The sequence below is a fragment of the Platichthys flesus genome, chromosome 17 (assembly GCF_949316205.1).
Source record: "Platichthys flesus chromosome 17, fPlaFle2.1, whole genome shotgun sequence".
Lineage (NCBI taxonomy): Eukaryota > Metazoa > Chordata > Actinopteri > Pleuronectiformes > Pleuronectidae > Platichthys > Platichthys flesus.
In genome coordinates this window covers 4878640-4903869 of record NC_084961.1, presented here as the reverse complement: position 1 = coordinate 4903869, position 25230 = coordinate 4878640, and the positions used below count along the sequence as shown (strand labels likewise).

Sequence of the window (25230 nt, the reverse complement as noted above, 5' to 3'; positions counted from 1 at the left end):
ATGATCCAACCATATTATTCAGTCCTCTTTCCTCCCATCACTGCTCGACTTTAGAACATTTCAGACAGGACATTTAAATAGATAGATTTACATCACCAGTATACAAAGCAAAACCTGCATTTTCCCCAAAACAAAGTCAATAATGTCAATAAATAAATAAATAAAGCTTTTGTGAACTTAACAAACAAACCAAATGCTAAGGAGCGTTTTCTAGATGATGTGGAAGCGAGGTCCGGGCGTGGCGATGATGTCACTGTAAGGCTCCTCTTGCACCAGCTCCACCGCCTGCTGCTTCTTCAGAACCAGGAAGCTGTAGAACTTTGCTGCCGCCTGCTTCCTGTTGTTGTTGCAGCACATGTCCAGCAGGCTGATCGACTGGGTGCCAGTTTTGTCCATCACCCTCTGAGCCACCGAGAGAGAGAGAGAGAGAGAGAGAGAGAGAGAGAGAGAGAGTCAGGGGAGGGAAGGCTCAGGATTTTACATGTCGTCATTTACAAACTTTTTCCATCAGGAAAATCCATTCTTCATCAAAGTATTTCTGTCTAGTCATTAAAAAGTTGTAGCAGAAGGATGTCCCGTCACGTTCTGCTTCTTCTAATAAGGAATGAACACAAACAAACCTGGAGGCCATGAAGCATCTGCTGAGTTCTTTTGTTCCACCTCTTCTCCTCCTGGTCCTGGTCTCCCTGCGCCTCCTCCTCCTGACACAGGATTAAAAAACACTTGTAAATAATCATAAAGGAAACCTTCTGATTAGTCCTGGATAAAATGAATGTCCATTCTCAGTTAAGAAATGAAAATACTTTATGCTGAAAACCAAAAACTGAAAAGCTTTTTCTGGATCTCTAACAGACCTCCTCATCAGAGTCGTCATCGTTCTTCTTCTTGTCAACGAGCAGGTCCAGCTCTATCAGCTGGTTGATGCTCGTGGTGGTCTCCTCTGGGGGCAAGTCCACATTGGATGGTGTCTCCAGCTGCTGCTGCTGCTGCTGCTGCTGTTGTTGCTCGTCTAAAGCTCCCATCTGGAGAAGAGAGCGCAAGAGGGATCAGAGATGGTGGAGGTAGTGTGGAGGATAGAACAGAGCAAAGAGAGCGCAGAGCAACAGATGAGATTTACTGGGAACCTGACATTACCTATGGGGTGAAATCAGTTGTGGACAGACACGTCTACTGAGGAGACATCTGTACTCACAGGCAGATCTGGCTCTGTGTCCTGCGATTTGCGTTTTATGCCTCGTTGGGAAGATGGTGGTGGCATCACTGACTCGTCCAGTGTGGTCCTGCTGCCCTCCACCTCTGCAGTCTGAAGCATGCTGGCCTCCTCCATGATGGTCTGGTCTGGAAGGCAAAAGGACGAGCAAGAGTCAAACTGACATTGACAGATTGTCATTTCTTTTGCCATTTTATAAATTTTGATTCATAACAAAGATCAAAAAACAATATAATACAGGATGTGTAGTTATCTACAGTCTCGTGCATCTTCTCACCCATGATGTCTCTCTGCTGGGGACCTGTGGTTTCCTCTCTGGGGACCTCTGGATTCTCCAGATCTTTGAGGAACTCATCCAGACTGTCGGCCTCTCCACCTTTCCTCCTCTTTCTCAGCTCATCAGGTACCAGGGGCGTCAGACACCTTGTGAACATCTGGAGAGAGTAAACAAGGTTATTTAATTCTGTATGGTCCAGTGACTGCCCTCCCTGAGTAACTGTACATCTCTCGTTACCTTGATTAGCCTCATGTTCCAGAGCGACTGAGCTGGCAGGGAGAAGAGCTTCTCGACGCCCCCAGTCTCCTTCCACATCATCAGCTTCTTGGTAGGAGGCGCCAGGTCCAGCGTGGTGACGATGTCTGAGTAGTCAGAGAGCTGTGCTCGGATGGTTTTACTGTCCAACTCCTTCACGCTGTCCACAATCAACTTCCTCTTACGCTTTGCCTTGGTCTCCTTCACTGCAGAGGCCACAAGGAGACGCGAGATATGAAATAAACCAAACTTGAAAAATTACTTTTTCTATTTCGAATTTATCAAGACACATTTTTAATAGATTTTTAATTGAAGCTCATAAATTCACATAATAATTTTCAACAAGTTCCCTTTATCCTGCTGATTATGGAACTACAACCCATGTGATTGTCAGAATTTATGTTCCAGATGTTCAGATCTTCTTCTTGGAAAGGAGGACAGTCAAGTGGAACTGTATCTATTCATGATTTTAAAATTTAGACCGACATTTCAGTGTTGGTTCCAGCATCATTACCTGTGATGTCAATGGGCTCCAGGGCGAAGGTTTCCTCCTCGTTGTGAACCAGCGCCGTCTGCTCCGTCTGGTCGGCCATGACCGGCAGGGGCTCTGTGGGGCCTGAGTCTGGACTGTCTGGAGCTCCCGCTAACAACACACAATCACAGTCACTCGACACAAGGGACCTACAGACAAATGTACTATACTTTAAACAATTTGTTCAGGGTTCCGGTGCTGAGATCATTCGTTGAACTGACCAGAGAGGGCGTCAAAGTCATCGTCATCATCTCCGTGGTCCTGAGGCATCATCACACTCGCTGTGATGGCGGGGGGGTCGTCAAAGATGCCACCTCCGTCTTCATTACTCAGAAGCTTGTCCACTACACAGAAAAGATGAGTCATTCTAACGTTTGAGCCACTAGTCTATTATGTCTATTTCCCCAGGTGAGTGTCGAGTCTCACCCAGCATGCCCCCCTCACTGCTCTCCATGGGGTTGTCACCAAAGTCGTCCTTGTAGTGGTCGTCGTACTCCAGGTGGTTGGACTTGTCCACTATCGGGTTAGCCACGCCCTCCGCCTCCAGCAGCAGGTTGGAGGCCGACGTCGCCATCATGTCCACCTCGAACGCACTCTCCTCCCGCATCAGCTCGCGGTCCTCCATCCCGAAGTCAGCTGCACAAGAGAACTGTCTGTTAGTGTTTTATCTGCTTAAGGCTAAAAAACTCAACATTTAAACTCAGTATTTTTCCCTGAAGCTTTCTGTGTAGTTTCTTATTCGTAACATATTCATAAAGTATAAAACTGTAGCCTTACATGTAGGCTCCTGATGATTAAGACATTACACAATAAAAGCATAGATAAGAAGGCAGCTCACCAAAGTCGTTGTCCTGCAGCAGGTTGAGGTTGCCCACCTCCTCTCTCATGGTGATCTCCTCCACTCTGCTCTGGTTCAAGTTGAACTGCTGAGCCACGTCAATGTCACTGAGGAGAGCAACAAACCACACAGTCAATGTAAATAAAAGCAAAATGGACATTTCTTCTGCAAAAGGTCCAAATTGGTGTTTACTTGGTCTCTGAAGATTATCGCTGATACTGACGTGTCTGTGAAACGCTCAGACCAGCCGATATTATTTGTCGTGCCCTGACATTGAAGCTGAGTGGATTTTTACTACCTCGTGTTCTGAGCGAGACTGAAAGGAGGACTCACTCGAGGTCTGGCAGTGGCTGGTCGAAGTCGTGGAACTCCTCAGGGAGAGTGATGGCGTTGTAGGCTGCTTCTCTGTTCTCCTCCGGCAGATCCACCACACCTGAACCAACACAGTGGAGGGAAAGAGTCACAGCATGAGGCGGTTCTCAAGGGGCAGAGAAACCAGGTTTAATAAACACTTATTACAGATAAAGCCTTCACATTAATACAAGTGGTTTCAATCTGACTGGCGCTGCATGTATTTTAAGATAAGAGTGACCTTAGTTCTCCTCTGACCTGGTCTAAAAGCCATCTTGATCTTGATGAAGGCCTCGTTACAGTCGGCCAGCAGGTACTTGGCCTTCCTGTGGTAGATCCTCACCACCCCCAGCAGAAGGTGCCCCGACGTCCGCAAAGCCATTTTCACCTGGGACAGAATGGACAAAAATAAGAACCCCAAAAATTTCTGTAAAATATTGAATTTTACTTTCAAAAGAGGGTCGGTCAGATGTTTGGGGCTATTTAAAAATGTTAGCATTGAGTCTGAAATACAAATCCCCAAAATACACATTGACTCAAATACACACCTTAACTTTACAGGTTGAATTCATGCAGAATTCACAAAAAAACAAAAAAAACATCAACACGTAATCTGCATCGAAAGCGAAGGTGAGCAGGTGACGAGCATGAGGAGCTACCTTGGGTGAGATGATGCTCTCCACGCTGCTCTCCAGATTGCACTCGAACACGTGGGCTTTGGTCAGCTTCTTGTCCCAGTGGGCCGCCAGCCAGATCTTGGCCAGCGGCCCACGCTTGCTGAGGACGAAGTGGGCGTAGAACATTGTCTCAGCGCCTTCTCACCACGAGGGGAAAGGGGAAGGGGGGGGAGGCTGTCAGGCCTGGAGAGAGGAAAGTAAAACATTTCCGATAATTACATAATCGCCCCAAATTGTCAATGAATAGAAAGATATCAAACTGAATCGAACATCGCAAGACTAAAGATGTTTACACACCAATTTCATATTTATTGTCTGGAAGTTTTTTTTTTAGGAATCATTATCATTGGCTGTTGATAACGAATCAAGAAAAAAGTTATTTCGCGATATTTATCTTTATTGTTTTATCTCCCTACGCTGAACTAATTGGTTTTCTATCTTTTATGTTTTGATTCCATCTCCAATAAATCAAATAATGAGAGACACCTTCAGCCCCAGACCCCAGCTGGTCCTTGGAGCGCCCCTGGCTGAGATGCGCGTGCACATGTGCAGCTACACGGTTTACATGTGATGAACCAAACATGCCTGTTACATGCATGTGGAGGTGGAACCCCGGGACCTTCAGGTGGGAAACAACACTGAAGCTGAACCTGCTGCTTCATTAGAGACACATGTTACACATCATCACATAAACATGACGGATCCGCAGCGGAGCAGTTCATCATCTTTAATACATGTTGGCGTCATTAAGCGGAAAATGACCGTGACACGGATCTTAAACCGCATTAACAAATGCACGTGCGTCTTAATTTCATATCAATAATGACGGTAGCGTGTGATGATCACGTTAATACACATGTCATGACAAATCCATGTTTCACTTCCTCACCGTCACATTAAATATAAATGACTCACCGGTGCAGCCGCTCTGTGTTTTGCTGGTTATTCCTGCACCTCCTCCCCCTCTTTCTCCTCCTCCCCCTCTTCCTCCTCCTCCTCCTCCTCCTTCGACTCAAACAAACAAGATGGCGCCCTGTCTCCCTCCTGCTGCACAGAGTGGGAACCACAGCAGGATGAGTGGTGCTGATGGGGGAGACTGATGGAGGAGAGAAGGTTCGTTACCTGAGATTTACACAGTGTCTCATCCACCTGTGTGCTGAAGAAGTACATTCTTACTCCCAGGAGAAGAGCTGCACTCATCAGGCGAGTTAAGGTGAAATGTACTATATGACATAAAGTTTATGTGACAAAAGTAAAAGTGCAGAAGAGTTTCAGAGCCAGGTGTGGAAAAAGAAAGTTGTGCATTTCAAGGATAAAGTCGAAATGTTGAGCAAAAAGTTGTAATGTCAAATGTTTCGAATAAAGTTGAAACGTCAAGAAAAAGTCCAAAAAGTCCAAAAGGTGACATTTCTAGAATGAAGTTGGCAGAGAGAGATGTTTAAATGTTGAGAAAAAGGTTAAAATGCCAAATAAGAAAGTTGAAATGTTGAAGAAAAAGTTTGGAAAAGGACGAACGACAAATGGATTTAAAAATGATCGCATATCGAGGTACAAAGTCAAAATGACAAAAAAGTCAAACAAAGTTGAAATAAATCAGAGCATAGTTACTGTATATTGCATATTAAGAATAAACTCAAATTATGAAGTTTTATTTCGAGAATAAAGTTGAATTGTCGAGCAGAAGTCAAATGTGTCTCCTTTGAAACATAATCTTCAGAACAGTAACTCTGGATGCTTGATCGATGTCGTAGCTGCAGAATTAACTTTCCTGTTTAAAGTAGAAAATATATTTTTTCAAAAGCACTATACACAGTGAGCCGTGTGTTTTGTCAGAACAGCACAGTCACATCTGGCCAGCAGCGATACGTGAACCTTTGCCCATGTGACACAGTTGGAGCTCAGCTGACGGAGGCCTGAGCGCTGCCGTGCCTCAGGCTGCGGGAGAGCAGCTGCTTTAACCAAGAAGAGAAATAACAACTTAAAGCTGATTCTAAACATCTTGGTTTGATTTCAGGGTCCTATCTTCTTCCCTGTATCTTCACCCAAAGCAGATAATGTGCAGAAACTGTTAGAAGAATAAAAGAGGAGCCTGAAGCATGTTAAAATTTGTGAGGCTGAAAACATAAAAAGTTAAGAAAGTGGAGCAGTTTTCTTTTACAGACACAGTTTATTTTATTGATGCTCAACCTGCTCCACCTTTTGTTGGATACACATAAATTGGATGAATTGATGCTGGCCAATTAAACATTTTGATAAAGCTAAGTTTCCTCCTTTTGAATTTTTTAAAAGTATGTAAAAGCACAAATAGATATAAAATACACAAACACATTCCAGTTCTTCTTAGACCATTCCTGTTATGGTCTGTACGTAGCTGACAGAACCACCAGGGGGCAGCAAAGTTGTCTGAAAGCTATCACACACGTGATCAAACAGAAGCTTTTTAGTGCAGAGAAAAATCACCTGACTGCGGTTGACTTAATTTTAAGACAATAAATGTTTAATCACCATACTTAAAAAAACTCCGAGTTACTATCTGTATTATTTTCCATCTATGTAGTAACAATAATCTGATTTAAACAGTGGCACTGAACCCTCCAGGCCCATTAATACTATAATATTTTTTAATTTAGCATTAAACCCTTTTTCATTTTCATTGTGCCTCTTCAAATGGAAACAAAGACATCCTGTTATGCTCCAGGCAACTCGGAGAAGTACTAACAAAGTTGCAATTTTACATCTTCCACATAAACGGAAGCTGGAGTGAAGATTATTATAAAACAAATACAACCATAGTTGTATTGTCTGCGGCTGTGTCTAGTTATGTTATTTATTGATTTGTCATGTTACAACTAAATTCCAATTTGACACTGTTCACTGTTTTGCATTTTGCATTTCACTTTTTACATGTTTTATCTTTTATTTATTTAGATATGTTTATGTCTAAATAAAAGTTACTTTGTAAAAATATTAGAAAAAGTGAGTAAATAAGAAGTAAATAGTGATTTATTAAGTTTTTTTTATTGCTTTTCTTATGTGTGTTGTATTTATTGTGTTTTTATGTTTCTATGTTCATTGAATGCAACAATTACCAGAACAAATTCCTGGTAGGTGTAAACCTACTTGGCAATAAATACTTTCTGATTCTGATTCTGATATAAAAACATGACCGTCATCTTTTTCTTCAAGATTTCATTTTTTTAACATAACTTGAAATATCACAGTGCTTAGTTGATACCAGAACTAAAAGAGGAATATCACAATTCGTTAAAAAAAATTGTCAAACTAGGGTTTGACCTTTGACCTTTGGCCACCAAAATCCAATCAGTTCATTGTCACGTTACGTTATCGCTGGTCGCGCTTCTTCCTTGACCTTCAGGTCCGACGGCTCAGCTCCCTCCAGCCTCTCCTCACGCTTCACAGACCTCAGCACAAATGGAGTCGTAGCTCACGTCTTACGAGCTCTGACAACTGAGGCTGTCCAACACGCTCGTCCACCCGTCCTCACGCACTGCTGCAGGACAGACGGACACATTTATTTAACGGTCAAAGTGTGGAGCAGTGAGTGTTTTGATAAAGCGTTTAAAATCACGAGGTCTCTCTCTCTCTCTCTCTCTCTCTCTCATTCTCTCTCTCTGTCTCTGTCTCTCTCTCTCTCATTCTCTCTCTGTCTCTCTCTCTCTCTCTCTCTCTCTCTCTCTCTCTCTCTCTCTCCTTTTTTCCTACGACTCAGTGCTGAAAAGGAGCAAAAAAAACAAATACTCCCTCAAAAACAAGCTGTGTTGATGAAAGCGTGATGTCCCCCTCCCAGTGTGTCCTCTCACTTCCCTCAGCCAGACCCATAAGTCAGGTGGTAAATTAATACCCTACACCGCTGTTGCATCTCTGCACAGAAGTCAGAGGGAGGAGGAGAAAAGCCTGCTCATCTCTGCCAAAAAACCGTCCCACAAGCCCCAGAGGGAGTGGATTTATCCCGGGCACAAAGCCCCCGGTTGTATTTCGCTGTAGGACGGCCTTTTGTGTGTGTGAATCGGCTCACACTGCCGCTGTGTCTCCCTCCCTGCCCAACCTGTCTGTCTCCTAAGCTGACAAGCAGGTCTTACTTAGGGGACAAGCTCTGAGACAAAGTCCACTGGGGGCTGTGATGGATTCTGTGTGCGCTGGTACATGCAGGGCGAGCACACAGGTTTTTACACATGGGCACTTTGTCCAAAATGAGAGCTCGCTCACCACACATTTCTCACACTGGAATTGTATTGGGGGGTGGAGGGGGTGGGGGGGGGGGGGGGGGGGGGCCTGGCTGAGGAAAAGAAAGAGAAGCAGAGGGAGAAGAAGGAGGGAGGGTGTGGAGGCGCTGGTTGGAGGGGTCTTTTCAGTGCCTTTTTTTTGGGAGGCAACAATAGTCTTTGTCCGAGATCTTCCACCATTCTTATTAGTGTTAAGGGAAGGAGGAGGAGGAGGAGGAGGTGGAGGAGGAGGTGGGGGGGGGGGGGGGGGCAGGCAGGCGGAGGACGGTTTCTCCATAGTTACAATGACAAAACAAGTCAGTTCAACTCCAGGCAGGCACAGGGATGATTGCAGCTGCTGAGCTGGGACACAGAAACTTGTGCTGCCGAGTCCTGTTCACACACGGGAAGGAGGAGGAGGAGGAGGACCGGCACAGAGCAGATTCATGAGAGAGAGAGCTGGTGAGAGGAAGAGAAGAGGAATCCTGTGTAAAAAGGTGGATGTGTGTCTTGGGTGGAAGCAACAAGTGACTGCTTGCACCTTCGTACCCCTCTCAGCATGGACCGGGACAGTCACAGCGAGGACACCTTGTCCACCATGGTCCTGGAGAACATTAAAAACAAGCTGATTCATGCCTTCAGAGCGACAGGAGAGTCCCGAGAGGAGCCTCAGGACTCGGGATCCACTGTCAGACCGCTCAGCATCGGAAGCAGCTTCCAGGCCAACGAGGAGCTGAGGAGGGCGCAGATCGATGGAGCCATAACCTGGCTGAGGTCTGAACTGGTAAGCTGTGATTGCTGAGTTGATATTTGCTGCTTTTTCTCTGTAGTTTGCAACAGTTGCCATAAATTTGAATCCCCTTTCTGTCTTTGTGCTACTTTCTGCTGATTCAGTTCTTTCTTTGTTGTCACGCAGCTGGAAATGCGCTCTCAGGACCTCCAGCTGGCTCAGACACTGCTCGGGCTCAACACGGAGATCCAAAGACTGAGGAGGGAGAGTTTCGGAGGTGCGGACATAGAGGGGGAGGATCAGCAGTAGCCGGCCCCGGCAGACAGCCCCTTCTCTGGGGTGGATAAGTGCTCTTACTGGAACCCATGGTGGACAAGATGCAGCCGATAGCTCCGAAATTCAAATGTACATTTTTGTGATTATGGCTCTTTGAAATAAAATGAGTCACGGTGTAAAATAGAGATCTGCAGCCCAAATAACCTGGATAGCGGAATAAGATGTTTAATTTAGATTATAATCTTTTGCACTTTTGTAGAGTTGTGCTGAATGAACCTGTCTTGTTTCTTTGCAAGTCAGGAAACAAGATGTTTTCGAATGTAAAGATGGAATCAAGAAAAGTTTTATGTTGGTATGTTTTGTAATTTTGCAAAAAATAAAGAGTGCAACATCACTTTTTTTAAGTTTTTATTAGGAATGGCATACTGCTGCAGTACAGTACCTGTTTGAAATTATGCTACACGTTGAAGAACAGTTAATAAACACATCAACATCTCATTTCCATACAATTCTAGCGTCTACACTTCTAAGGTTCTTTCTGTACATCAGCATCAATATAACCACAGTTAACATTTTGAAATGATTTCCAGCTGCACTGTACAAACTCAACTCTAATAATCCTTTCTCAGAGACATATTTACACTGCAGGGTCTCAATAACAATGTCTCACTGTCCCCGGAAGGTTTCATCACTGCTTGTGCATAATAAAGATGCAATGAACTCATACTGTCCTGCTGCGGCACTGAACTCATTCTGCACATCGTTATAGTCACGAAAGGTCACACGCACACACACACACACAGACACACACTCTGCGGTGGTAACACAGGGATCTCAGTTGAACATTAATGAGTTTTTCAGAATTCCAACTTTCTCAGACAAACAATACTATGCAAAGGAAGCAATGGCCGCCTTCATGTCAGTGTTTAACTCTGAACTTTTTCTTCTCTGTCACACAGCTTAATATACCGACTTAAAGGAACAGGACTAACAAAGATGGATGATATGGCAGCTCCCCAAAAGTGAAGCCAAAGCCCCTCGCTTGCCCTCTGGTGGCTGACTTCAGTATATTCCTAAACCCCTCTTCCTCCTTGTAAGAAATGCTTTAAAGTCGTGATTGACAGCTGAGACGGACTCGTCATTATTTTGGAGTGGGACTTCAGAACTGTGGCTGCATTCGATGAATACAACATTTTGGGAAACAGTTTGTTTGCTTTCTTTATAGATGAGAAGACTCTCACTGTCTGTCTGTTTAATTAGGAAGCTGCAGACATTGGTTAGCTTAACTTAGCATGAAGACTAAAAGTCGGGGAAAGTCTGTTTTTGAACAGAGACAAGACTCATTCTGTCCTTAACGCCACTCATCCGCTGGTTTGGTTCTTCTTTGACAAAATAACATAAAAGTAAAGGGCAGTGAAATTACGGTGGGAAATAGCAGATTAGTTAATCTGGCTCCACCTCGTCTCAGCGGATGTAAAGAAGTTGAGAAGAAACTCTGAAAATTTGTTTATCTTGTTCTATTTGTTTGAATTCTCAGGGCATGGAGCTTCTCCTGCTGAACGCTCTCTTTGATAGTTTCCTGTTGTAAAGGGGTGGTGGTATCTTCAGGAAGGAGGTGGAAGAGCCCACCTCCCCTGAGCTGGAGTAGACGCTGCCGGAGCTACTGCCACTTCCTTGTTCACTCTCAGAACCCCAGTAGCTGCCCTCCTCTTCGTCTTCGTCTGTCTCCTCCTCCTCCTCCTCCTCCTCAGACAGCTCCTGCTTGAGCTCCTGGATACCGGAGTGAAGCTCCATCAGCTGCCGGATCAGAGCTTGGTCCTGGGAACGCATTTCCATCTGCACACAGGGAACAAATCAGTCTAGATACACCTTTCAGATGGAGAGAGAGAAAACAGACACACAGGACCAGATATCCAATGATCACAAACTTGAAATGAACCTGAGTTTCTCTCCTTTTTCAACACGACCGGTTTCAGGCTCAGTGTGAAACCACAGCTATTTTCGATCTGAGCGTCTTTCAAATGCAAATCTCGGCTCTTTCTTCCCTCTCTTACGGACGGCTGTCTAATTGCTGGCATTGTAAAATAAGATATTCAGAATTCCACCAACTCCAGAGTCCGAAGTTTGTCCCGAGGAATGTCCCAGACGAAAAGAAAGGAGGAAAAAAAAGAACCCATCTGGTCCAATCTGCATTTCTTTTCTCTTGTAATTACAGCACCCGGCTGAGACTGGGCTCCCAGTGAAAGACGCTGGTTTTACTCTGCCTTTGTCAACACTGGGGAGAAATGAGAGAAGAAACGCGAGCCAAACACCGGATTATGTGTTTGTGCTTCTCTGCATCTGCATGAGGACGTTTTCTTCACCGTTCCACTGCAGAGTTGCATCTTAATCAAGAGCCAGTGTGTGGATAACCAAACACCGGCCAGTTCTACTCGCTATTCATCACCGAGATAGAGTTGTGGACACGATTTCATAATGGGAACGAGTTTATTGAACCAGTCAGGCTTTTAAAGGGACACTCCACCAGTTTTTCTACACTTGAAGTTTAGTTTACTCTCTGTTTGGTGTCAGCAGGTTTCCAAAGCAGTTATATATCTGTCAGCTCGGTGGACGGAGATAAAACAGGTTGAGAGAGCGTCAGCCCTGAAAACAGCTGGAGGAGAGAAGTTTGAAGACAGATATAAGAGGCAGGGTTGGAAACAAGTAGTTTAAAAGTTTTTTAAGGATGGGTCCATTTCATAAACGTTGGTCGAGCCCATGCTCTCAGGGTCAGACGTGTGGTTTGTGTGTCTCTGCGTGCTCACGACCCTCAGTTACCATGACAAGCTGTCTGCCTGAATGCACTAAATGCCGAGTGATATATTAGTCCCTGACAATGAGCCACACAGTTGGTCACAGAAGTGCAAACAGACAGACACACACACACACACACACACACACACACAGGGCCTCTTTGAGTGGAGAGCATGGGTTGAATGAGGTTGACATTGTAACAACATGACCTACATGCATCTTAGGAACAAAAAGGCAATAACTTGGGCTCCTCACAAATAAACACATTCACAGTGTCCCAGGGGGTCATTTTGTTCCTGTGACAAATGTCCTTCGACCTTTGACATAACAAACGATAAAAATGCTTTTGTCCTCACTGGAATCTTACAGTTGTCAGATGACCACACAGACGCCTCTGTAGCTCAAGGATAATCGCATTCCTCAGCTAAGGAGTAATTTTAATATATTTTATATTTATCTCTCTTTATAAGGGCTCCCCTGGAAATGTAAGCAGCAATATGACACAGTGGCATTCAGCTTAAATGTATAAAGTACAAAGAGTTCAACATATTAGACACATGAGTGGTCGATGAAGAATTTAGATCCTCTACTTATAAAAGTAAAAATAGCACTGAAAACCCAAAATAGATATGGTTCTTCAAGTATTACCAGCAAAATGTACTCGAAATTAGTATTTTTACAGAAACAATACAACAACACATGCAAGAATCATTGAAATATTTTTTGGGGAAAACAATTTGAGCTAAATATTGATAACATGACTTGATAACATGAGCTTATCAAGTCATGTTAAGCTTAAATGACTTGCCATAAGTTACTGCTTGGTAAACAAAAGCCATGTAAGGCCGCAACAAGAAAGTCCCTTGTTAGTTGAGTTGAGTTGAGTTGAGTTGGGGTTTTAATTTACTCTTGAATTCAACCATTCATTTAAAAAAGAAAGAATAAGTTGCTTATAGCCCTACTTTAATCAATTAAACACAAGAGGCACTAATTATACAAGATGGCCCCTTGGATATAGTTGGAGCTCACAGTCTATTTACTCCCAGTCTTACCAGTTCTCTCCTCAGCCAGGCCAGTGCGCTCTCGATGTCCATTTTGCTGCCTTCTCCTCCAGCTGTGTCTCTGAGGTGCTCCGTCCTGGTCCGTGTTTCCCTGCATGCACTCTGTCCGGCTCCCTCGCCGCCGTTGAAGGTGGAGGTCTTGCAGGAGAAGTCCCTCAGTCTGGTCAGAACCACTTCCATCATGTTAGGCTAGTTTTCACTATATTCAGACCCTCTGCCGTGGAGCGTCTTCTCAGCTGTAGATGCACGTACAGCCTCGTCTGTTGTGAGATCTCTTGCACCTCTGACGACTTATGAGGAACTCACTCTCTCTTTCTCTTCTTTCCTCCCTCCCTCAGCTCTCTCTCTCTCTCTTCTTTTTTTGGGGGGTGTCTGTCACCCAACCATCACCCCCTCAACTCCCTTGCAAAGTGAACTGCCGTCACTTAAGTCTAATTGTGACGGAGCTGGTCTGACGTCAGTGCATTGTCCCGACGCCTGACCTGGAGCAGTTTACCACTTTTGGGGCCTTTCATCAGATGCACACACACACACACACACACACACACACACACACACACACACACACACACACACACACACACACACACACACACACACACACACACACACACACACACACACACACACACACACACACACACACACACACACACACAGGGAGGAGGCAGGTGGTGTCCATGGAGAAACAGGTGTGCGTCTTACTGTCAATGGTTCTGATCTTTTGTCAGATCTTTTTAAAGAGGACGCAGTGAGGACCCAGCATATACCAGAGATACACAAACATGCACACACACACACATCGCTGCCGTGCTCTCATGGAGCCAGTGAGTGTTTCAGGGTCGGGGTCTTGGGAACAGTGTGAACAGCCATGTGTAACTAACCCTTCTCGTGCCATTTTTCCCCCCCGCTCCACAGCCCCCTAGCAACCACCGTGCTCCATCTTTTCACACCACACACAGACACACACAAACACTTTGGCAAACCAAACACAGGCCCACTCTCTGGAGCCCATAGACACTATACCCACCGAAATAGACCTGACACACTGACGGCTATTTTTAGAGTCAAGCTCACTCCACTTTTAGGCCTTTTCAAGAAAAGCACACGTCACGGCTCTCAAAGGGGATAAAAATGTCAGAGTGCGATTGTCTCACAAACCCGACACTGATGTCACAGAGACACAAGTGCTGTGACCTCATGGGTCACTTTGTAAGCCAGCGGATGAGTGATTGACAACTTTTTTTAATCAATGTTTACTTATACTTCCACCGCCTTTATTAGTGGTGCAAAAGTAACTTAAAAGTACTGTATTTAAGGATAGTTTTGAAGTACTTGTACTCAACACTTCTTCTCCACTTCATTTCAGAGTCAAATAGAACCTTCCTCCGAATATCTTCATTTTTTTCACTCACGGCTTTGCAGATTCAGATTAATCAAACCAAATATATAATCAATCAATCAAACTTTATTTGTGTAGCCCATATTCACAAATCACAATTTGTTTCATAAAGCTTAACAATGCGATGATAGAGGAGGGTCAGAAAACATTTTTTCGGATTTTGTTTTTGTGCAACATCATCATTTTGCCCTAAATCTCATCGTGAACATTTAAAAAGGAAGCGGGCTGGTATATCAGAACATTTTCTACCTCATGGAAGATAAAATCGGAGAAAACTTAAAATTTGTGCTCCAAATCTGATATGCTGATATAGTTTTGTATAAATACACACATACATAATGCTTTTTAAGATTATTTTGTACTCATTCACTCTCCAGACTTGGATTATATCGTGGAATGCGGTACGATGATTGTAAACTTTGATTTAAAAGAAGTTACTTATTCTCTCCTGTCACTGTTTAATAGTGATGAGTGGAACTGGAGACACGTGGTATTAGCGCCACCTTTTGGTACACGGTGGAAGGACTTGTTAGAGCATCACATTTCAGAGCTGCAGAGATTATCCACCAGTTTTGGAACCATTCATTCTCTCAGCGGATTTCCCCAAAGCCCAAATTCTTATGATTACATCAATGGTGTAAGGATTTGTTTTTCATCATTCAGGCTGAAATGCAAAATCTACTCACATCCTTGGCCAAAAGACATTCCTGATCAAAGCGTTTGGATTAATGAATAGAGACTTTGGTTGATCACATGAAACAATGCATTTTTGTTGAATGAGATTTGACCCAGAAGCTCTGGATGGATCCGAAACCTGAGAGCATGTGATCCTCGGGGGTTTGATTGCATAATCACTTAGTGCCAGCTGGACACAGGAGAGGGGCGGGTCTTTGTATCGGGACCGATATCGTCTCTTGATCAGCTAATTACTCAAAGGTTCAAGTTAGGAAGGAAGTTGATGAAAATGTATCTTTTCAAACTTTTCACCACCACATCTCTGACCCTGGATCTGATCACCTTCTTCCTCCTCCATCATCATCATCATCTTCCTCATCATCATCTTCATCACCATCATCTTCCTCCTCAGTGCTTTCCGGGGCGCAGCGTTTGCGCACGGTGCCAAACAAAGTGAGTCACAAGGCTGCATCTCGTTCAGCTGTTTGCGCCCAGGCTGCTGCAGCACTCCCTTCAAGCAGCAGCACAGAGGACACACACACACTCACACAACTTAGGGTTCATTCACTCTAAATTCATTTTTAAGTTTCATTCTTTTTATCTTTTGTTTTAGATTTGTTTTTTTTTTTTGGAGGATTTCCTTTAGTTTAGAGTCATGTCCAGAAACAAGGATCCGGAGAGAGTTCCCCTGGTGACAGATGTGAGCCACACTTACACAAGCGCGCACAGGTAAAACTTTTATTTCTTACTTTTTTGGGAAAAACAACAAACAACAAGTCAAACTATTACAGAAGAAAATGTGAACCTTACACTTATCATGAGGAAAACTTATTGTATAGCTTTTATTTGTGTTAACTTTATCTGTGAGTTAAAAATAAAGACCTTAAATCAAATGCAGGCTAAAGGTTTTGGTTAAAACTTGTTTAATCCAGTGTGAAGAAATGGTTTCCTCGAATGAGTCTTTGCCCACGTTCCCTGTGTTTGTGATGTTACACACGGGACTGATCTGGGGTCTGCCGGCAGCAGCACTGCGCACGCGCACTACCCTCATCCAGCTCATTCAACTGGTGCTTGTGCAGCTCGGTATTCGTCACGGTCAAACACAAAGGGAGGTGTGCACAAGGAGTGAAGAAATAACCAAAATTTAAAAATTCACTTCCTTAAATGCAAGATGGCAAACAGTAGCCTTCATTTCACAGGAGAAATATGTGGATTTAAAGATATCAAGACTAAGAGATGCTTTAAAAGTGCATGGAAAAACTTCCACGCACAATAAGAAAACTTTCCCCTCTTTTTCTTTTAGTTTCTCTATTTTTTAACTAATATTTATTTATCTATAGATAGATATATACTTTGTTGATCACAAGGGAAATGTAGGCATCCAGTTTTTCACAAAACAGTTAAACACAAGAGCATTAGAATAACAAAAGGTCAAAATAAATACAGAATTAGTTCTCTGGAGTGAGATCAAAGTTCAAAACTACTACAAAGCTGTTACTGTGAAGAAGTATGTGCTAATGGGGATATTGACAAGACAGATAATTCAAGTTTAAGGTGATTTAAACACACAAGCAACTGAGGCAGAGTATTGAAGCCAAATATAAATACAGATTTAAAGATGAAAAACTGAAGCTATACAAAGTTGTGCATAGATTATTATAAAAAAGTCTAAGTTTATCAGTTGAGTTAATCGAAAACACGAAAGAAATTACTGAAAAGTCAAATGACAACTGATCACAATTTTTCCTGGAAGCCCCGAGAAATTTCTTAATTCGTCACTTAAAGAAGACACGATAAAGAAACTTTTGTCTCTCACTTCACTGACTTAATTCAGATTTTTAACGTCCATGCAGCGCGGCCAATCAGAGAGATGGTATCGATGGTGTCAAACATTGCCACGATAACAGCCACGCTCAGGAGGATCGTGAGCGAGAGAAGAAAGTGGCCAGGAAGCGTCTCTACGTGGTGTCCGTCATCTGCCTGATCTTCATGATCGGCGAAATCCTCGGTGAGTCTTTAAATCCTTCATCTCTCTCTCTCTGGTTTCTTGAGTCATGTTTTCATACCAGAACATTTTATCATTTTATTTTTTTTTTTTTTAAGATTAAGATCCATTTATTCATCCCAAACACATGCACAGACATGCAGAGGCACACTGATGCAGGTAGGGACATTTAACCAGAGCAGTGAGCGACCATGTACGGCGCTCGGGGAGCAGATGTTGGGGCAGTAAGGTGCCTTGCTCAGGGGCACTAGACAGGGTAGGGAGACTCTTGGATTTTTGGACAGATCAATCCAAGTTCGTCTTTTGTTGTCTCTCCGTGGAGTCAAACCAGAGACGAACCAGAGACCTTCTCTGCCCATAGTCCAAGTTTCTGCCACTAGACCACCGCCTCTACCGCCTTTCTTACTTATCCTCCCTCTGCTGCCTTTTCCAAATCTTGAGATTTTTCAGAGAGGGGTGTATGTGAGAACGCAACATTTTCTGGAGCTTTTCCTGTCTGGAAAATATCAGAGTGAGGCCCTGTGAGAATATGGCGTTTTGACCGTTTGCAAAAGTGGAAGAACACATATCTCAGAATGAAACAGAGGAGCTATACTTGTAAAAGACACTTGGAAGGACAAAGAGATTCTATAGCTTTTGGTGATGAGGGCAGACTCGTGGGATTTCCTGTCTCGTCCCGCCTCCTGCTGCTCTACCCAGACGCCACCCCTATAACCTGTACAACATTTTCCTGTTGTTGTGAAAGCATCTAAACGTCCAATTTCAAAACACTTTCTGAAAACGGCTTTTGTTTCGTCCTTTCACTTCCTCTCCTTCCTCTTTCCTTCACCCTCCACTTCCTTTTAGTGTTTTCTCTCCTCTCACTCAATCACATATTCTTCCTTTTCCCCAAATATGTTTTTTCTCCCCCTCGCTCCTCACACAAGTGCAAATTGAGCTGTAGAGAAAGTGATGGGACACTGAAACAACACTATCTCTCTGTGTGTGTCTCTGTGTGTGTCTCTGTGCAGGTGGGTATTTTGCAGGCAGCCTGGCGGTGATGACGGACGCCGCTCACCTGCTGGTCGACTTCACCAGCTTCATCATCAGCCTCTTGTCCCTCTGGCTCTCCTCCAGACCGGCCACACACAAGCTCAGCTTCGGCTGGCACCGTGCAGGTAACATCTACTCGTCCATCAGGGCCAGGGCTGCTGTCAGGATTATAGAGCTGCACCACAAATGACTTTTCAAACCATCATGTTTCCTCCTGATTTATCCGTCTCTCCCTCTCTCCTCCTCTCCACCCGGTCAGAGATCCTCGGCGCTCTGCTGTCGGTTTTCACCATCTGGCTGGTCACAGGAGTGTTGGTCTACCTGGCCGTGGAGCGCCTCATCAGCGACGACTACACCATCGACGGCACCATCATGCTCGCTACCTCTGGTTGTGCGGTGCTGGCCAATATAATGTGAGTCAAACACACACTCAGTTCTCATTAGTGCAGCTTTAATCGGCGCACGGCGGCTCTCTGAGCATTAAGGATTCAGTTAAAGTCAGCCACGGAGAGCAGAGCATTACCGACGGTCATCGTTTGAGATGATGATGAACATCTGATTCATCGGCTCTTCAAGATGGAGAAGTTCATCCATTGTGTGAGAGGCAGGGATCACCCTGGACAGGTCGCCAGGGAATCACAGGGCCGATATGTTAGCTGCGTTTCAATAAAGGGGCTGCATGCTTGGTCCTCGGCGGCATTTGAAGACTGATTGTTTGATTTTTCAAATGCGTCCTTTCATCCCAGAGAGATTAAGACCTCAGTGGTTGGATCCTTCCCCTTCCCAACATATCCTAGGATTAATTGCATGTCAGTGATAATCTGTCAAAGAGGTAATGGTGCAAGCAACTAGTGAGATGTCCGATGAGTCACGCTTCAACTCAACCACACGGTAACGCTAGAGATGTTTAAAAAACCAAGGGCCGTTATAATTTCTTATCATGTCCAACTGCAGCTCTGTTGCGGCAATAAAGGCAGGATTGGAAAACCTGTCATGTAGACCGGACCAGTCTCATTTCTGTTTGTGCTTATGAAGACCACACACGGCTGAAAACGTGGATTCGAACCAGGAACCATCTCGATGTGAGGCAGTGCTAACACCTACTCTGCTTCCTGTCTCGACAGCATGGCCCTCACCCTGCACCAGTCGGGCCACGGCCACAGTCACGGCGGGCTCGGCTCCCACGGCCACAGCCACAGTGACAAGAAAGGAAAAGGACACGATCAGATCTCAAACCACAGTCACGAGGACCACGCAGACGTGGAGCAGAAAGGAGCCGGACATGGTGGGTTTCTAGACCTGGAGTCGTTACTTTGAACCCTCACTTATGATTCAGTCCCCTATGCACACTACTCTCCACTATGGGTTCATCACAATCCCCAATAATTACACTATAATGGAATATATAATGACTTTTAATCCGTTGTATAATTGGCTTTACTGCCCTGTTATGTTCCCTTACAGGACGGAGGGCTCAGCAGGCCAACGCCAGTGTGCGAGCGGCCTTCGTCCACGTGGTGGGAGATCTCCTCCAGAGCGTCAGCGTGCTCGTCAGCGCCATCATTATCTTCTTCAAGGTAACGTGATAATGTCTGGAGAATCGGGTGTGGTTTGTTTTTTTGTCATCTGGTCTTGATTAGTGTGTTGTGATATTGTGTAACACTTATATTATTATTTTTAGCCGGAATATAAGATCGCTGACCCCATCTGCACCTTCCTGTTCTCCATATTCGTCTTATGCACGACCTTCACCATCATGAGAGACATCCTCATCGTCCTGATGGAAGGTGAGTGATCGGCTCACCCCTAACAAACTCTATCGGTAGTTTTCACTACTTCAACTTCTTCTCAATAAATCTTACCAGGGTGCGTGGCCTGGATAGGGGGATATTTCCAAGTTTTGTATTGTTTTCTTTTTGGCTTTCCTTTCTGATGTTTTGAATTCACATACTGTATGTTTTGTATACGTGTATTTCTTTCTATTTACATATTTTTCCAATGTAAGGAAAATGTTTGCAACGCTATTTTGCCAAAATTTGTGTCTCCAGTCGTAATGATTTTATGTGCAAATTAAAAATGGGTGGATGGAATCATTGTAATCCACCTAACATCAGCATATTTGCACTTAAAGGAGGAGATGTCAGTCTTCTACTCTCAGCATCCATAAATACTCCCTCTCAGTCTTATACTTACTCCACTATTTGTCTCTGTGTCTTGTCCATGCGTGACTCAGGCACTCCAGCGGGGGTGAGGTACAGCGAGGTGCGGGCTGGCCTGCTGGAGGTGAAGGGGGTCACAGCCGTGCACAACCTCCGCATCTGGGCCCTCACCATGAACCAGGCTGTGCTGACGGCCCACGTAGCCATAGGTGAGAAAGTCCTGCACCTTTTTATTTTAAATCTTACGTAGAACACACTGGGATGTACCTGTCGACTCCTCCTGTGGATTCCTGTATGTGGACCCTTACCAGTAGCGGACTGTGGAGGCTCTGCGAACAGATAATGAAAGACAACATAGTAAAACACAGCTGTAAAAATATTAACTACGTTTTCATAGGAGCAGTTATAATCGTTGACAGATACGCTTGCAGCTGCTTTATGATTCAATAATCATCTATTAAATGCTTTTAACACTACGAATGAATTCTAAAAGGATTATAACCTACACACATGAGCTGATCTAACAACAGTTTGTCGTGGTTTCCTTTTGTCTCTTCTCCGCAGACGAGTCAGTGGATGCTCAGACTGTCCTGAGGGAAATGACCCAGGCGTGTTTCTCCTCCTACAACTTCCACTCTGTCACGATTCAAATGGAGAGGCAGGCCGACCTGAAGCCCGGGTGTACCCTGTGTGAGGACCCCAAGATGTAACAGCCACAGGAACCTTGCCCGGTCACAGTCCGCACACAGCAGAGAACAGCCAGGCTACGACTTCCCTGCAGTGATCACAGTGTTACGTTCTTCTGCACTGCTCATTGGACCCTGAGGTCACATGTTTCTACTGACACTAAAGCCAAAGTCACTTGTGTGGGCCTTTGTGTTGACATTATTTTAGTTTCCTTTTTAAGTGTATTTGTGTTAACATAGAAACCAGTCTGTATTATAAAACTAAAGTGTTTGTCTTTTCTGAATCATTTACATGTTTAATGACTTCTCTACTAATATTTATACTTCTAGACTACAAATGCTTCTAATTTTACCTTTTTTTGACTTCATGTGACACTTGCAGGACGGTGCTAAAGTCTTGTTGTTTGAGCGCTCACCCACTGGCCCGCTGTCTGATACATGTAAATAAAGACCATTGAGTATTTCCACGCATTGGACTATTACACCAGCAACCTGACAAAGTCGAGCATCAACACAAACACACACTGCTTTTGTACAGACGTTAAGGTATTAGCTGAAATGTATTATCCAATTAAATATTGTTTTATGAATATTGTCTAATTTACAGTTTCATAAAATCCTTCATGACAAAGCACTGTATTCGTTTAACCCTTTGCTGCCCCCCAACCCCCTCCACCTCCTCTGTTGCCAAGCAACAAGCATATATATGGATCCTCAGTTGTCCTCAGAGACGTGTTGATCCCTTCAACAGCCCCCCCCCCCCATGTCTTTGACCCTGAGCCGGTGTGTGGGTACCAGGGCCACTGACATGCTCCTGACACTGAAGTGTTTACGGCTCGTTCGGGTTCGACCTTCTCCTGCTCGGTCGTTTCCTGCAGTGACGGCCACAGGTGACCTGAGCTACAGCAACACGGAGGAGGGCATCGTAAACAACCACTGGCACCTAGCTGGCTGGTGCCTCTCGTACTGCCAGGCTCTTTATAATATCAGATTTTACAATTATTTATTTTGGGTATTTTTGCAAATGTTATATAGTCTGACACAATATCACATTTAGTGTAGTATCTGTATTTGCTGGATCCAGTCCTTCTGGTGAAATGAAATTTAAGTGAGCAGAATATTCAAACCCAGGACTTCATGTGGTTTTTCAAACAAAAATACTCCAGATGTCTTGTGCATCATATTTGGTGTCTACGATGACAATGGGATCAACACAAAGAATAAAATATTTGTAGTTGTGTGGGTTTGAACCATGTTTCTGTATGTCGACCCTGAAAGGAGCCGTTGACTTGTGTTGGTACGACATGATGCTTCATTCAAACTGCAGGAGCGCGTATATACTGAAGTATGAAATGAAACATATAATGTGAGTTCTTGTGTTTCTTCAGCGATGATCTAATAATGGCAGCTGCTGATTGGTGGACTCACACCTTCAGTTATGCACTAATCTAGTTCTCTGGTGTGGAGACTTCCTGATGTGATTTTGGCTGCAAGTGGTTGAATAGACTCTACGTGCTGCTGCCTTCTCGGACTGTACTAACACCCCCCCTCTCACTCCCTCGATCTGAACTTAGCCCTGCAGGGACCAGATCAGTGCATATTTAATTAAAGCATGCGTAATTCACTAGGTGTCTCGATAATCCGTTTTAGCCCTGCTACCCCCTCAGCTGTTAATTTTTACATGGTTTGCATTTCCTCACGAGGGATGTTCTGTCCATCTCCATTTCAGTCCCCCCCCCCCCCTCACACACACACTTTCCCCATGTTCAAGGTTCAAGCCCCTGCAGCCATGACCCTGCTGTCACTGTCAAGGTAATCTACGCTGCCTGATGTTTGTCATGTCAGAAGCCTCAGTTACAGTTTGCTGCACGAGACACACGAGAGCAATGAGATACTCAGCCTTCAATATTTCATTTGAATTTTCATTTCTGATGCTTTCCAGTTGCTTCTGTGACTGTGCGACGGCAGGAAGTGACAGTGATGAGATTTGTTTCTGCACCGTCATGTGAAGAATGAGGCTCTTTGGCGTCTCCTAGAATGTTATGTCTCAATAAGGGTTCGATGACATTAACATGAAGAAAAAAAAGGTGTTTCAAATCAATGCGTTTTCCATCAGCTGTCCTTGATGCGATCAATAAGTTCTGTTGTTTCTTTATTTTCTGTGATCAGTGATGACAGATGAGCTCTCAAGTAGGTGAGGGCCTCTGGACAGCTGAGGAGGCAGCCCTTTCCCCGTGATAAGCACAAAAATCACACACACACACAAAAAATTATCACAAACACATTCACACACCTGCATTTGTATTTCCAAAGCTTTTCCATGGATACAAGGAAAATATTAAATAAATATTTCAAAATGCATTTGCCAAGGCCCAACAGTCCCTCGTGAACCCACATTTTATAATTCACTATATCCAGACTTTTATTTTGATCTGCACCAAATCACACACACTCATACACATCAGTCTCCTGAACATGCCTGGTGATAAAAAATAAGATCCATGAATCTTGATGAAAATGATGATTCAAATCCATGCAGGAATGGAGTCTTTCCCCGACTCACACCACCTCCTTTCACCAAATCTCATCCATTTCATCCAGCTAACAAACAGGACAAATAAACGCAGATGAAAACACAACCTTCTTGGTGGAGGTAGTGAATAATTCAGCAGAAGAGCAGGGAACACATCTCTCCACCTGCCTCCACCCGCTCGCCACCACTGCTCCCTTGTCCAAATTAAAACACACTATGCTGGATGATTATGGAGAAACTCATTTCTAAATGGCATGCCTCAGTTGGTCTGCCGGTGCAGCAGATGGGGATTGTAAGAGTAACACTCATTCAACCTGGCAAGTTAACAGCACTCTCTCTGCAATTAAGAAGTTGTGGGCAGTGGAGTGAACTGGAGACAGTGTTTTCCATATCAGTGTTGCATGGTGCAGATAAGGAAAGGGGTTTTTCTTTTTAAGAAAGGGAGAATAAGTGAACAGAAATGACTCCAGGTCGTTATTACACAACACGTGTTTGAGATAAAAGTCAAGTGAAATCCAGCTCGTAACACAAAATTCAAATGAATAATGTAATTTAAGTGATAGGCATTCTAATCCGAATCCTAATCTACTCAGACCCACTCAAGCCTGAAGGGAATGAAGCCTTAACTTTTTCAATTATGCCTCGAATTCCGCTGTGAGGCAGAGCTCAGGCTCAACAAGCAGCTGAACAGTCTCTATTTCTGACTGATTTTAAATTAATTTGAGCTCTGATAGCTCACACAAGAATCCAGCACGGTGCTGAATGGTATAAGTAATGGAGGGATGTGTGCACTGAGGGATTTAACTCAACATGGAGTAGAAAACAGTTAAAGGCTGAATTCGAATTTACTAAAATAGTTATTATGACCCATGAGAAGCAATCAAGTGGCAGGAATTGTCCTGAAGGCTGATGCAGGCAGATGTTTGTTCGAAGCTGATATAGAGGAACAGACCAGCATGTGGCGCTGTAAACCTAAAAAGCCTGGAATATTATGTAGTGCACTTTGCTTTACCGTAATACTGGCATAAATTTCAAATATTATTATGTTGCATTTAATATAATATCAAACGATGTATATAGGCAGGTATGGTATACAAAATTACTATTAGTTAAAATGGTATGTGCTATATATATATACACACACGTATATACAAATATATGTAAATATAAATGGGTTAAAACAAATTAACTGTTGTGTACTAAATAGCAGTTTATTATATATAGTACAATAAAACAAAGTTGTAAGAATAAATGTATAAAGGTATAATATAATGCAAGGGTATATATATATATAAATGAATTATCCCAATATGAGCTATACATATACATGAGGTATACATTGTAAATTGATGTAACACGTTTTATGGATAATGTGCACTAGGATACTGACATATTTCAAATATGTCAGTATTTAAATTGTGCTTTCTGATTTCAAACAGATTTATTTTTTAACTTTGTTTCTGTGTCATTTGAATGTCCCTGTGTACAGCAACTTGAATCACCTCTCTTCCAGCA

The 25230-nt window shown here is 43.7% G+C and overlaps 4 protein-coding genes across 5 annotated transcripts; 2 read left to right on the top strand and 2 right to left on the bottom strand.

The window, feature by feature from the left end:
* Positions 1–19: 19 nt before the first annotated feature.
* Positions 20–5194, bottom strand: LOC133972158 (double-strand-break repair protein rad21 homolog A-like). Its single transcript, XM_062409419.1, has 14 exons — positions 5056–5194; positions 4123–4323; positions 3722–3851; positions 3446–3545; positions 3113–3219; positions 2701–2910; positions 2496–2618; positions 2257–2385; positions 1725–1948; positions 1488–1644; positions 1193–1338; positions 855–1022; positions 621–701; positions 20–402 (listed from the first exon to the last, which is right to left on the bottom strand). The coding sequence occupies exons 2-14, from the start codon at positions 4264–4266 to the stop codon at positions 211–213; spliced, it is 1911 nt and encodes a 636-aa protein (XP_062265403.1). The 5' UTR covers positions 4267–4323; positions 5056–5194; the 3' UTR covers positions 20–210.
* Positions 5195–8677: 3483 nt separating this feature from the next.
* si:ch211-153f2.3 (uncharacterized) lies at positions 8678–9763 on the top strand. Its single transcript, XM_062409236.1, has 2 exons — positions 8678–9147; positions 9280–9763. Exons 1-2 carry the CDS (start codon positions 8923–8925, stop codon positions 9400–9402), a joined length of 348 nt encoding a protein of 115 aa, XP_062265220.1. The 5' UTR covers positions 8678–8922; the 3' UTR covers positions 9403–9763.
* An 82-nt stretch (positions 9764–9845) lies between these two features.
* On the bottom strand, positions 9846–13579 carry LOC133972047 (potassium voltage-gated channel subfamily A member 4-like). The gene is made up of 2 exons (XM_062409235.1): positions 13215–13579; positions 9846–11205 (listed from the first exon to the last, which is right to left on the bottom strand). The coding sequence occupies exons 1-2, from the start codon at positions 13404–13406 to the stop codon at positions 10903–10905; spliced, it is 495 nt and encodes a 164-aa protein (XP_062265219.1). The 5' UTR covers positions 13407–13579; the 3' UTR covers positions 9846–10902.
* Positions 13580–15734: 2155 nt separating this feature from the next.
* slc30a8 (solute carrier family 30 member 8) lies at positions 15735–21813 on the top strand. 2 transcript variants are annotated; one of them, XM_062409147.1, is made up of 10 exons: positions 15735–15753; positions 15935–16029; positions 17154–17308; positions 18316–18462; positions 18597–18750; positions 19462–19622; positions 19802–19914; positions 20019–20124; positions 20571–20705; positions 21061–21813. In XM_062409147.1, exons 2-10 carry the CDS (start codon positions 15956–15958, stop codon positions 21204–21206), a joined length of 1191 nt encoding a protein of 396 aa, XP_062265131.1. In that variant the 5' UTR covers positions 15735–15753; positions 15935–15955; the 3' UTR covers positions 21207–21813. The 2 variants fall into 2 exon arrangements, with proteins under 2 accessions (XP_062265131.1, XP_062265130.1); XM_062409146.1 differs by lacking the exon at positions 15735–15753 and having other exon boundaries at positions 15778–16029.
* Positions 21814–25230: the final 3417 nt, after the last annotated feature.